Below are 14,601 nucleotides of genomic sequence, written 5' to 3'. Positions count from 1 at the left end.
CTTCACTCTCTGTAATCACCTATCCGGCTCGAAGGACCAATGTGTTATGATGATTTCTGATATGAGGTTCAGTTCTACGGTGGTGATCGCAGGGTGTGCACAGGTCAAGTGCCACTATGACCCTCCAGGAAATAACGAGGACAGGGGATGATCGCTCAGCTCTTTAATGGCAGATTTGGCGTGGGTATGTGTGGGTGTGTGTGTGTGGTTCTACAAACAGAATGGGAAAACAGAACACAAATTACAATCAAATATAGACAACAATAATCACTATATAACATATTACAGCCACATACTTGTCTTATAGGACTTACTACTAGGCTGACGGCCTGTACTTTTAGTCTGATCCATATTTGGCAACAAAGAAAATAAACATCTTTCTATCACTTAACCCTTGTGCCTCACTCACTTATGATGCTAAATAAAGAAGGCAAATACACATAACAAATCACCAACTCAAACCGAACTCAGTTTGGCCTAGGTGAACTTAGCTTAGCTTAGCCCGCTTAGCTTAGCGATAAATTAGCTTATAGCAAATGTACGAACAGAGGATGCCCAGAGCAAGAAAACATGCAGGCTATCATTCTTACACAAGAAATATCCTGTAACTCACCAGTCTTATGGACGCACACTCTCAATGAACCCACATAAACCGCTCCAAAGGATAACTTGTGATTCACACTGCCTCCATGAACACCATTTTACATTCTAGTCAAAACATTACTCACAAAACGGCCGCGCCCTCTAGTGGCGAGGCAGAAAACTGCATCACAGTCCTGCCTTCAGAACAGTCCCTTTTCTCCCAGTTTGTCTCATCTCTGTGATCTCCTTTCCTCTTCTCTTTCCCCCATAGGCCAGTTTAGATTGTCATAACACCCCTAAAAATAAATATACAAATAAATTATTATCTGACGTTGTCTTCTCATGCTGTAGACGTACAGGATAGAATGAAAACAGGTTTATGTGTGTTTAGTAATTCAGACTTGTGTTGCTGTTGCAGAAAGAAGATGAAGAGGTAATTTAATGACTCAAAGCAGTGATGCAGGATGCATTGGGGAGAATAAACAGAGAGATTGTAGAGGATGAGGAAGAAACAGGTGAGCAGGTGGTGAAGTTAGAAAAACATTAATGATCTCAACAAAATCCTTTTTATATATTTCATGGAGCTTTGTGAGCTTTCCAGAAACACAGTTAAATGTCAGTAGATGTTCTAAACAGAACATATTGATATGAATAATACCATTTAGCAGGATTCATATAAATGATTAAACATGATTGAACAGGACGCTGCCACAGACTGCAGATCTGTCCTCCTCTCTTGGATTTGGGTCTATGATGCTCTGTGCTGACTCTGCACAACAAAAGGAGGATTCAATCCAGAAACTTTAATATGAAAGCAACTCTATTTCCAGTCGGCTTCCTGTCCAGGTATTTGCAGTAGAGATGGACCGATCCGATATTAGGTATCGGTATCGGTCCGATACTGACGTAAATTACTGGATCGGATATCGGCGAGAAATAAAAAATGTAATCCGATCCATTAAATATCAAAAAAGCACCTCACAAAACTTGCGACATGGCGTAACTCGGCTCATAACCATAGCAGTCGGAGCAGTGTGCGTCACGTGATAGAGCAGCTGTGTGTATTTGTAGCCTTGCTAGCAATCCAGCATTTCATCTCCGAGGAAGTTATCCCAGAGAGAAGTAAAGCAAGTGTGTAAGTTTATCTCTGAATGTTTGTAAAGCGTTCCCATGTTAAGCTTAACCACCGATATATGGAGCGACTGCCTTTCTCCCTCCCTCTCCTGCCGCTACTTCATGAAACTCCTTAATGATCAGCTGATCGGCTTTTCTGTCGCGAGTCAGTCTCTCTTCTTTGTTTTTGGCCCACTTTGCACCACAAGGAGGAAAATAGCAGCTGAACATCAGCAGCGCGTTTAAGCTTGATAAGCTGTTGTTAGAATTTATTTAATATTAATTTCTAGACCAGGATCCTTTTCTACGTAGCTGACGGCTGGTAACTGTGCAGGGGCGGATCTAGCAAAGTTTAGCCAGGGGGGCCGATAGGGCATTAACAGGGAAAAGGGGGCACAAAGACATACTTTTCTTTCTTATTCTCATTTAAAATGTCTAGCTTTTAATAAATAATTATCTGAATCTTACACCCAAAGTTTTAATCTGATGTAAAATGTATAGAAGTCCATTACTGTATATAGTAACAGTTAAATTTCTAATATACCCCAGTAAGCTATAGTACTTTTTCCTTTGGGAAGATACCATCTGTGCAATCTGCAATTCTGTAGTAGAAAGATGTTGAATCTATTTAATTATTCTTGAAAAATAATTTATTTCTGTGCATTTTTTTTATATAGGAAGGATGGAGTAGGTTTAAGTTTATTAGATTGATCAGTATTGCTGAACTATGAAATATTTTGGGTGCAGTGTATTTTTTACATACAGGTATAACAGAATAGCTTTAGTGTTGTTGTTTATTTAAACTTGAGTATGAACTTATACAAAATGCAGCAAGATATTAAAAAACAGTTTTATTGATTAAAAACACACTATATCGGATTAATATCGGTATCGGCAGATATCCAAATTTATGATATCGGTATCGGTATCGGACATAAAAAAGTGGTATCGTGCCATCTCTAATTTGCAGTGGCAGGATGATTGTCCAGTGTCTGTATTGATTGATGCTGCTGACAATTTTCTCACAGACTGGTGAAGAAAAAACAGAAGTCCATGTATCTTCAGATTTGTGTCTGAAGTAATGAAACTCTGGGTCCCCTTCAGGTAACTTGTGGTTCAGCTTTGGATGATGTTTGTGTCAAATCTCTGGTTCTTTCTGACTTCTATCACTATTCTATCAATATTACTAAGCAGAGTTTTACTCTTTCACCACTGAACTGGACATTGGTGCTTTTTTCATGTCTTTATTTCATCTTGTCTGGATTATTTTCCTTCTTTGTTCGTTAGAATACATGCAGGATGTTCAGAGCACTGCTGTGAGGCTTCTTGTGAAGTCTTCAGTGTACTCTCATGTCACACAGTTGGTGGTTCAGCTGAACTAGCTCACCATTAACTCCACAGTCTGCTTTAGGATTCTGGTTTTTACTTTTCTCTGCAGGGATGATCAGTTTTGTAATTTTATCATCAGATCTGTGGCCATATGTTCTGGACACTCAGGTGAAGAGAGGTGCTGAGCTCTCAAATGGGCAGACTTGGAGCGCCTAAACGTTTGTGAGGGCGTGCCAGGAATGGGTGGCAGAAGCCCCCATCTGTGAGAAATTCAAGTGCAACCTTAAGCAGAGCTTCGACAGCATTCAGAGGCAGACATTCAGTCATTTTAATTATTTTATTCTTTCTTTGTGATATTTTATGCTTAAGTCGTTTTTTGTTGGATTTTAGTTTGTTTTTTTGTCTGTTTGGGAGCTGACACAGTGTCTATGGAGACGGGGTTTGGGGAGATAACAGGAGGAGAGAAGCTGCAGAGAGGAGTGTAAGACTGCAACTCTGCTTCCTGGTCCCAACTGTGGATAGTCACGTTTTGGGGGGTTTAATAAATTGGTCCATATTTCTAGAAATGAGAGCTGCTCCATCCAGAGTGGGATGGATGCCGTCTCTCCTAACAAGACCAGGTTTCCTCCAGAAGGTTTCCCAATTATCTATGAAGCCCACATCGTTTATTGGACACCACTCAGACAGCCAGCAATTTACAAACACGCGGTTAAACATTTTCTCTCCTGGTCTGATTGGGGAGGGGACCAGAGAAAACTACAGAGTCCGACATTGTTTGGCAAAGTTACACACCGATTCAATATTGATTTTAGTGACCTACAGTTGATGTAACAGGGTGTCATTTAGGGGTGGAGCTGAACCCAAATACGGTTTTCAGAAAGGCACTGTCAGGGTTTCTGGGTGTTCACCCAGTGTTTTCAGTTGTTTCATGTTCAGTTTATTCACCTGTTCACATTTCCTGTTTTCATGTTCGCTTCCTTTGTGTTGTTAGTTCAATTATGTTCAGCCGTGCTCCCACCTGTCTCCAATCATCATCACTGTCAACCTGTGTATTTTCATTTAATTTGAATTCTTTTTAATAATCTCTTCTGAAATATAAGAACCTCTCATGGTTTTAATGGCACTTTGGATTTCCTTAATTTCTGTTCCATTCCCAACCCCAAATAGATGCTAGTGATGGGATTTCCGGCTCTTTTTAAAGAACCGGCTCTTTCGGCTCGGCTCATTGAAAGAGCCTCTTTCGGCTCCGAACCGGCTCTTCAGGTTGTTTTGTTTCTTTAATTAATTTATTATTAACAATAATATAAAATTATGCACAAAAGGAATTACTAATGTAAAAAATAAAGTGGTTTTATTTATATATGTTTATATATAAATATATGCGGTGGCCCCTAGAGACACGTACAAACTCCAAAACACATTTCTAGCATGAACTGGGGCCCGTTCTTCGTACCTCGCTTACTACATCCAAGATCAAATGACACATCCAAGATCAAATCATCGCGCTAACTTTGAGCTCGCTAATCCGGTTCTCCGAACACACCTGTTGTTGACGATTAGTATAGCTGGATGAAGTAATCTGAGATCACTGGGTGGCTTAAAAGGGGCTACGATCGATAGTAGAAACATTGATCGGCAACCCTGTGATTGGTCGGCGAAGATGTCGAAGAGAGCGCTCAGTATTTCACGGCAGCAGACCAAGAACTCTTGATTGAGGGATATCAGAGTTTCAGAGTTTAATTAAAACGCAGGGGAACACTGCAAAGGCTGCAAAAGCAAGGAGAGAGGGCTGGCAGAAAGTTGCTGACAAATCAAACTCGTAAGTGATCCATGATATTACATTATATCATGTGATATTATATTATACCACATTATATTATATTACATCATATCCTCTTTCACATTAGAGCCACAACAGGACCCACTAGAACATGGAAAAAGTAAAAGTGAAATATAAGAATATTCCACAGAATGGTAATATTTATCACTTATATTGCTTTTAGTCTATGACAAGAGACCCTGGAATAATCTGTTTGTTTGTTCATAACAGCAACCAAGAAAAGGGCAGAGCAAATAAAGACAGGTGGTGGTCCTGCACCCCCTCGTCACCCCTTTTTGTACTGTGACATTTATTGACATTGTGGGTTTTTTGTGTGTAGTTTGACATAACACTCCATCACTTTTACCTGTTCCCATGCAAGGGGTGACTGAAGCATGCACAGTAAGTCGGGAGTAAGTATATACAGTACAGTAAGTATATATATATATAGAGAGAGAGAGAGAGAGAGAGAGAGAGGAAGAAAGTAAATAATACCCTCACGGGAGAATCGATATCTCTCTATGAGCACACCGTCGCGCTGAGCTAAAGGATCCTGTCTATCCCGCAATATACGCTAAATTCTGTAAACTCTCCTTATCAATCTTGCACCTTCCTTGCTCGCGTACAAACGGACAGGACATGGCTGCGACAGACTTCCCAAATCCACCTTCGCTTTTATAGCCGTGGTCTCTCATCTTGATTGCACGTAGTAATTTACTATTACTACTCTAAAATATGAATTACATCTGACATGATCTACTACATGTAATAGAATGATTAATAGTACATTTCCTTTTTTCGGAAATGACCTGTATGTATCTGTATGAAATCAATAAAAGAATCAAATGCTGCATTATCTTTAGTTACATTGATAATATTTATTTATGGTAAAACAGTGGCGAAATATCGCTCTTGCTTTCATATAACTGCAGCGGACATACCTGAGTGGCCGCGATCTAATCCTGTTTACATAAAGTAAACCTGCTCCCGAGCAGGTTTACGCTTACGGATCTGTTGCTATGACAGCAAGTCCCAGATGAGCTTCGGAGAACCGAACGATCCAAGATCACGCGAAATCGTCAACATTCAAATCCGGCTAACTTACTTAGCGAGGTACGAAGAACAGGCCCCAGAACTCCAAAACAGAGCTACTTAGATCACTTAAATTACACAATTGAAAGCATATGTGTGTTGTTTGTGTATTTATACACAAGCACTCATATATATTCAAATAATTAAGCATCCTGCAGCACCTCTGTTGTCTTTTGTACGTGTTTTGGAGTTTTTCTGTTCTTCTGAGTTTTTACCTGTTTTGAAGTTTGTTCATGCTTTGTCTCTCGGGGCCACCGTAAATATACTTTGATTTATTCACTCCACATAAAATGTAATAAATAAATTATATAATACAAAAACCAACTATTCAAAGTTCAGCTTTTAACTATTTGAATTTTCAGCTTTTTCCTTTTAAACAAATTTAAACTGAAACAACACAAAACACTGCAAACCACAACACAATTAAATATAAATTAAGATATGAAAAAGAAGATGCATATTCTCTGTCATATGGGCCTGCATGAATAAACTTTCTGAATCCTTTATCATCTGCAACTGAAAATAGTTGTGAATGATTACTATACCTTTCTAATGTGACATTGTTGTCCCTGGCTCTCTTTCTCTCTCTCTCCCTCCTGCTTTGTTCCTGTACCGCCCCTCCCCCCTCTGCTCAGCGAAAAGCACAAGGCTCGCGTGCGGAGTGAAGCAGAAAGAAAAGTGGAGAGAGAGGGTGAGAGAAGGAAAAAAAACCCACGGCTCGCGATAAGGAGCCGGCTCGCGTCGTTCACGTCAAAGATCCGGCTCTAAGAGCCATTTCATTCATAACCGACACATCACTAATAGATGCTGACACAGTAACTTGGAAGAGGGAAAGAAGTTGGCAAGGACTACGAAAAATAAACCTAATGCATAACAATGAAAAATGTAAAATAAGAACAACTATAAAGATAAAAGATGAAGTAACACAAGTTATCTTTAGTTTTTTTGTTTATTCCAGATGATCATCTACATGTCTGTGACATGTGATGTCAAACACCACAATGAAAGGCCTTTGTCATCACATTCAGGCAATGGCAATTCAGCCATTTGATTCATGTTGCAGCAGCTCATGAGTGAATAAATGGTACAATAAAAGTATTTTTAGAAGTATATGTTTCCAAACACTTACATTTACTTAAATTTACTTAAGTAGGTAGGGTTAGTGGTTGCCACCTCAGCATGCAGTCAAGCTCTATACTCTTGTTAATGACCTACTAATTTTATTCAGATGTGTTGCATCAGGGACACATGGAAAAGTTGCTTGACACCAGCCCTCAAGGGCTGGAGTTTGAGACCCCTGTCATATTCCATATGACAGGTGTGGTTGAACTGCATGAAGACTCTGAAGTTTCTCTTCTCTTCTGGCAGGACAGGAATGTGGCCTTGCCCTGTGAGCCACCGTAAGGATGTACTTAGAGTAGAACTGGACTGTCACCGGCCTCAGGCTCTTCACCTTTTCAAAGACAAAGCAGTCATTTAGATAAAATATTAGATATTGTTTACCTGTAACTGCACAAAGAGAATTTAGAAATGTAATTATTGACAAGAGTGAACAAGCACTGATAGTGTAATCTGTGGCCAAACGTTTAGAGCAGGGGTCCCCAATCCCAGTCCACGAGGGCCGGTGTCCCTGCAGGTTTTAGATCTCACCCTGGGTCATCACACCTGAATCACATGATTAGTTCATTACCAGGCCTCTGAAGAACTTCAAGACATGCCGAGAAGGTAATTTATCCATTTAAATCAGCTGTGATGGATCAAGGACACATCTAAAACCTGCAGGGACACCGGCCCTCGTGGACTGGGATTGGGGACCCCCGGTTTAGAGAATGAGAAGTGTTACTTGTTTATTTACAAAGTTTGCTGTTTCAGTGATAGTTGTGTATCATATCACATCACTTCAAACAGAGATGATCCAGTAATGCTGCACTAATGAATTAAACTATTCACTTTAGCTAAAGTTAAAAAGTTAGATAAAGAGTTGGGATGCTGTTCAAGTTCAGAGGCTGCATCCTCCTGAGGCCGCATTTGTAGGCCGATTATGTCGCCAGATTTGAAGAATGGGTCAAGTGTACCACTTGTGGCCCACCATATCCCAGAATTCATAGTGCGGCCCAGCCAATTCCAGTTTCCAACAATGGCAGCAGCTATTTAGTTTTAATATTCCTCTTATTACTTTTAACATACTTTCAGGGGAGAATGGAGCTGTGTAAACTTCAAATGTCTAAGCCGGTGAGAACAGCAAACTCCCAGCACATCGTTTTCAAACCCCTGCGGTCCTTTGCTTCAAATTTCTGCTCGGTTAATCATTACGTTTTTGCAAAAAGTGCTCCGACGTTTTCGGAGACGTCTGTTACCCACCAACACGATAACTAGTTGGGGGTTTGAGGCTGGCTAGAGCTGGCAAGAACACCAGACTCCCAGCACATCATTTTCAAACCCCCCCGCGGTCTTTCGCTACTCAGGTGAAACATGATATATAAGTCACTTTGATAACTTAAACAATTTATTATTTTGCTTTTTTCAGTGTTTTATTTGTTTGTGAGTAAATTGGTTTGTCTGAGATTAAAATTATAGTTTTCACACAGCTGAATAAAAGTCAAACAGAAAACTGATTAAACAGAAGTGTGAGATGGTCCAAAAATTTATGCCAGTGTCCTGTTATATTTTAGATAGCAAGGAGTAGATGGCTGAGTTTATTAAACTCCACCAAAACACCTGGCAACACAAATCTGAAGGCTAGACTGTCCAATTTCACAGCCGCTCAGGTCCTCAGGAGGATGCAGCCTATGAACAGTCGATCATATATTTTTGTCAAAGCTGAACCCAGGACAAACTAAATTACAGCTACTTGCTGTGTGGCTATCATTTGTTAACATGACGCTTGTTCTTATACATGTAATACATTTATTACCAACCTGTCTTAATCCAGCTCCAGGTCAGGATGCTGTAGATTCCCATCAGTAACACTTTCATTGGTTAAACATAGTTCTATTACTCTGCGCTCGATTACTCTGGAACCAGAATCGGATGTAAGCTCCAAAAAACTGAATTTTGGAACTGAAAGTGAATGATGAGAAGTGAAACTGAAGTCATTCGAGAGCTACATTTTAAAGGATAAAATATGGTTTCAAAGCAAATGAATTCATTTTCAAAATATAAAATTAAATTTCACTTTAGTGACGATCATTTTCAAACCAATACATTAAACTTCAAATTGGGCTAATTCAGATTCAGTTTTTAAAAGCATTTGTTCAAGTTACAATTCCGATTCAATCTGAACAATTCAGATTTGAATTTAACTTCTTCAAATTCAGTTTCTGATGGCACAAAGTTCTGCCCTTAGTTACAGCTGAGTTCATATCTGTTTAAGACGAACTATCTGTGTGTTCCAGACGTCTATTTCTTACTGATAGAACCACAAACCTGCCAGAGAGTAGTGATGTTTGACAAGATTAATGACTATGGCAAAAAGAGAAGAAGAAAAACTGTTCAATGATACAGATGAAAATTGGTTGTGTTGCCAGTTGTGTGTAACATTGTCAGTGGTGACACTTTTATGTTTTGTAACACTGAGATGTTTATTTACTAATAAACTCTTTTCTCTCTGTGTGTGTTTCTGCCTTATTTGATGTTGTTGCATGGTGAGGTTATTTATTAAAAACAGAGGGACTGTGGTGCAGTTTGTTAGCGCTGCTGTCTCATAACAATAAGCTGTCTGGGCTCAGATCTGCTTGTATCTGTGTTCATTTTCAAACAAACATAGATATAAATAAGAGATGTTTCCTCCTTTCACCTCAGTGTTGTTCAGTCATCCATCAGTTTTCTTTAACATCTTTGATGTCCTTTCAGTCAGTGTTTGTTGGACAGGAAGAATCCATGTTTGAATACTTTTCATAAAACTTTCTGAAACCACTTTTTTATAAACCCAATGACAAAATCCACTGCATATACATAAACAAGTTTTTGTTGTGTGTGCTTGTGTCTCCTTCCAGTTTCCCAGCATGCCCTGGCTGCGGTTGTGGAGGTGTATGAGGGGGAAATATCTGTCCTGTTGCCTTGCAAGTACTCAGGTTTTATACCTGAGGACAATCCCACAGTGCTGTGGACTCGCAATGATCTCAACCCCAAATCTGTCCACCTACGACGAGAGGAAACAGATGATCTTAAAGGGCAAAACCAGCGTTACAGCGGGCGCACATCAATGAGGCCTGATGCTCTGGACACTTTAGACTTCAGCCTCACTCTGAGAAAGCTCGAAATGACTGATAGCGGCAACTACACCTGCTCCATCGGAAATGAAAGAGAGGAACGGAAACTGACAGACATACAGCTGCATGTCAAAGGTAAGAAACCAACACATAAAGGTCAGAGGTCAAACTAAAGAGTAGTAGAACTTTCTTGTACTGAAAAACCTGATAAAATAGCTGTAACATTTTTTTAGACGTAACTACTCTGGAAACATGAAATCTTGAACACCAAAGCAGAAAATAGAATCTTATTGGTACAATTGTTGGTGTATGTAGTAAATTTGGATGATTTGATCCAGAAATTCTTACATATGCAGGAAAACCAGCAGCTAATGTGTGATTACTAACAGTAGTACTGTGAAGACTTGGCTCACAATCTATCCTGATATTTTAAAACAGAATAGAGATTTGAATGACTTGATACCACAAATGTCATTTAGGTCCACAAACTTTACCTCTGATAGAGCGATATCTGGATAGTCCACAGATCAGTGTTGCCATAATATCACCAGCTGATAATTTGCAAGTCACCTACAGCATGAAAAGATGCAAAATTAGTGTTGTGGAATGTGTTTGTAGGGATTTTATTATTTCTACGATTTAGAAATCATTTAAATCAAGATGAGCCAAAGAATCATAAAATTAATTTATTTATTTTTACTGGCAGCAGAGTCAGAGGTCAGTTACACAGATGTTGAGATCTCAGAGAAATTCAATTCTACGATTAAAAGTGTGACCTCATCTGCTTCTTTAGTTACAGTAAAATTCTCTCAGTACTTCATTTATTCCACATTTTGTTATGTAACATCCTTATTCCAAAATGGATTGAATATATTTTTAACCTCAAAAGTCTACATACGCAATACCCCCATAATGTAAAAGGGAAAGTGCTTAAACATTTTCCAGGTGTATTTAAAAGGGGAAAAAGCTAAAATCCACAGATATACAGAAGTATTCACAGCCTTTTCCGTGACACTAAGGCTACGTTCACACTGCTGGTCTTAATGCTCAATTCTGATTTTTTTGATCAAATCCGATTTTTTTTGTCTGGTTGTTCACACCACAAATAAAATGTGACAGAAAACTCGCTCTAGTGCGGCTCTCCAGCATGCACAAAAGAAGACATCTGTCTTCTCCGGCGCTGATAATTGGCGTCTGTCTTGTGTCAGTGACATAAAAGACGGATTTAATGCGACATGACCATTCACACAGCAGTCGCTTTCTAAAACATCAAATATGTATCGGATTCAGTACCACATATGAAAGTGAACCAGGTCAGATTTAACAATATTGGATTTGTGCCGTTCACACTGTCATACCATGATCGGATATGGGTCGCATAGGGTCAAAAAAGTCGGATTTGATGCGCTTTCGCCTGCAGTGTGAATGTAGCTAAAACTTGAGCTCAGTTTAATCTTGTTCCCTCTCATAATCTGTCAGATGTTTCTTGATTGGAGTCTACCTGTGGTAGATTCAGTTGTTTGGACATGATGGACATGATTTGGAAAGGCACACACCTGTCTGTATAAGGCTCCATGGTTGACAGTGCATGTCAGAACACAAATTGAGCCTTGAAGTCCAAGGAGTTGTCTGCAGACCTCTGAGACAGTATGCATTGTATCAAGGCACAGATCTGGGGAACGGTCCTGATGAGCACAGTGTCTGTAAATGGAAGAACACCCACCAGGACTCTTGCTAGAGTTCACTGTCGAGCCAATCTTAGTGACTGGGGTAGAAGGGCCTTAGTCAGGGAGATGACCAAAAACCTTATGGTCACTCTAAGAGAGCTCAGATGATGCTCAGTGGAGAGAGGAGAACCTTCCAGAAGGAGAGCTATATCTGCAGCACACCCACAATCAGGTCTTTATGGTACAGCAGCCAGACTGAAGCTGCTCCTCAGTCAAAGGCACATGACAGGCTACCTGGAGCTTACAAAAAGAGTCCCTGAAGGACTCTCAGATCATTAAAAAGAAAGAAAAGTCTCTGGTCTGATGAAATCAATGTTGAACTCTTTGTCCTGAATGCCAAGTTTCATGTCTGAAGAAGACCAGGCAACACTGGCCACATGGTCAATACTCTCCCTACAGTGAAACATGGTGGTGGCAGAATCATGCTGTGGGGTATTTTTCAGTGGAAAGAACTAGAAGATTTCCTGAATGCACCAATGTATAGAGACCTTCTTGATAATGACCTCCTCCAGGGTTCTCTGGACTGGTTGAAGGTTCATCTTCCAACAGCAAAACAATCCTAAACACAGAGCCAAGATAACAAAGGATTGGTTTGGGAACAATTTGTGGTCTTTGCTCTTGAGTGGTCCAGCCAGAGTCCAGACAAGAACCCAATTTAACATCTTTGGAGAGATCAGACAATGACTTTGCACCGACACTCCTCATCCAGCCTGATGGTGCTTGAGAATGTCTGCAAAGAAGAAAAAGAAACTGGTTAAAAATAGGTGCCAAGCTCGTAGCATCATACTGAGAAAGACTAGAGGCTGTCAATTCTGCCAAAGTTGCTGCCAAATTTAAATTTGTGATTGGGGGTATTATGTGTACAATTCTGGGGTGAAAATGAATATTGGAATAAAAAAATGTGAAACACATGAAGTGTTGGGAATACTTTCCAGATGTAATTTATATATTTTTTTGGTTTATTGTCCTCTCAGACCAACAGGTGGAGGTGAAGGTCACTGAAGGATCAGAGTCTGTCATCCTGCCATGCAAAACAATACCTGACCTGCCTGAGGACACCACAGTGGAGTGGATGAGGTTTGAACGAGAAATCATGATGGTCCATGGGTATTCAAATGGAAGTGACCGACTTAAGAACCAGGATGAAATTTACTGTGGTCGCACAAAGATGAATGAAGACCTGCTGAAAACTGGAGACCTCAGTCTGACCCTGAAATACCCCACAAAGAGAGACAGTGGAGGATACATCTGCACCATCTACAGGGACAAAGACATCCTGAGACAGAAAGTAGTGCTGCAGGTCAAAGGTCAGCGATGCAGACACAGGTCAGGAGTCAGTGCAGTATATTGAGGTCAGAGGTCATATTTTTATGTTTCTCCACAGAACGATTTCCATCCTGGGCGAAAGCACTTGTTGGTCTCCTGATTGCCCTGGTCCTTGTTGTAGTTGTTTCTGGAGGACTTTTATTTCATTTCCGTCAATATTTGATTTCAGGTGAGTCTCTCCTCCTACACTACCCATAATGCCGATGGTTAGCAGGTGTCCTCTGGTGGCTCCTTGACTGCGGCTCACACAAACTTGTTCCAGAAGCTGAAAGAGTTGAGAGTTACAAACAGCTGATACAGAGAGCTGAAGAGAAACTTCCAGGTTTGTTCCAGAAGTCAGAAAACCTCCTTCAGACTCAGTCATTGATCAGTGAAACAGCTCCACAACATGACTTTACTAAACAGTGTGTGTGCTTCACTGCATTGATCTGACACAGAGGCTGCATGTGTAGTCTTACTAAGAAAACGTAAAATGTAAAAGCTTCAGCAGATGAACTGTAGGAGCAAAGTTCATGTGTGAGACTTCATCTGAAAGGTAACATCTTCTAGTTTCTGAACATGTGTTTGTTTAGCATGTGGCTAAAACACAGGCTAAGCTAAGTCAGTTCAAATCTCAGTAAAAACCTTCTTTGGTCCTCATCTATAATTTCATTTCATTTCATTTTCATTTTTATTTTTGTTTCACACATGGTACAGCAGTAATTCATTTCCCATACACAACCTTCCTTTCAATTAAAGTAACACTGTTTCCATGCATGAAAAGGCAGGAAGAAGAATAAATTCTTATTGACACCTGCCCCCTATCTGTGACAATACAAGTAGGCAACCAAAATTACACTCTGACAATATTCTGCACATAACATAACAAACCAAACCAAACAGAACAATATACTCAACAATGAGCAATACCACTAAATATCAAACTAAAAGGATAATTTTTTTCTACAATTAAACATTTGTACAACACTTAAGATGATCACTGAGAGAATTCCAGTTTCTTATGCCTATGACTGTTGGACACATTTGCCTTTGTGTGGTTCGAGCAAACCGATGCTTAAAATAAAACTTCCTTCTGCCGTCCCCATTGAACACAATACAAATAAACTGTAACTTAAGAGGTAGTATTTTATTTTTTGCCCTAAACATAATAATTAATGTCTGTAATTTCACTATATCTTCTAGTTTTAATAATTTCGATTTTATAAACAAACTATTAGTGTGTTCTCTATATTTAACATTATGCATAATTCGAAGCGCTCTCTTCTGTAATAAATATAATGGTTTCATATTAGTCATATATGTATTCCCCCATACTTCAACACAATAACTCAGATATGGTAGAAAAAATGAAAAATATATTATTCTCATTGTCTTGTAATCTAATATATATCTTACATTACCC

The 14,601-nt window shown here is 39.6% G+C and overlaps 1 protein-coding gene across 1 annotated transcript; it reads left to right on the top strand.

The window, feature by feature from the left end:
* The first annotated feature begins 1,039 nt into the window (after positions 1 to 1,039).
* Positions 1,040 to 13,372, top strand: LOC120434659 (V-set domain-containing T-cell activation inhibitor 1-like). The gene is made up of 4 exons (XM_039602886.1): positions 1,040 to 1,097; positions 9,931 to 10,281; positions 12,848 to 12,980; positions 13,369 to 13,372. Exons 1-4 carry the CDS (start codon positions 1,040 to 1,042, stop codon positions 13,370 to 13,372), a joined length of 546 nt encoding a protein of 181 aa, XP_039458820.1.
* Positions 13,373 to 14,601: the final 1,229 nt, after the last annotated feature.

This window comes from Oreochromis aureus, linkage group 3, assembly GCF_013358895.1.
Source record: "Oreochromis aureus strain Israel breed Guangdong linkage group 3, ZZ_aureus, whole genome shotgun sequence".
Lineage (NCBI taxonomy): Eukaryota > Metazoa > Chordata > Actinopteri > Cichliformes > Cichlidae > Oreochromis > Oreochromis aureus.
This window is presented reverse-complemented; position numbering and strand designations above follow the sequence as displayed.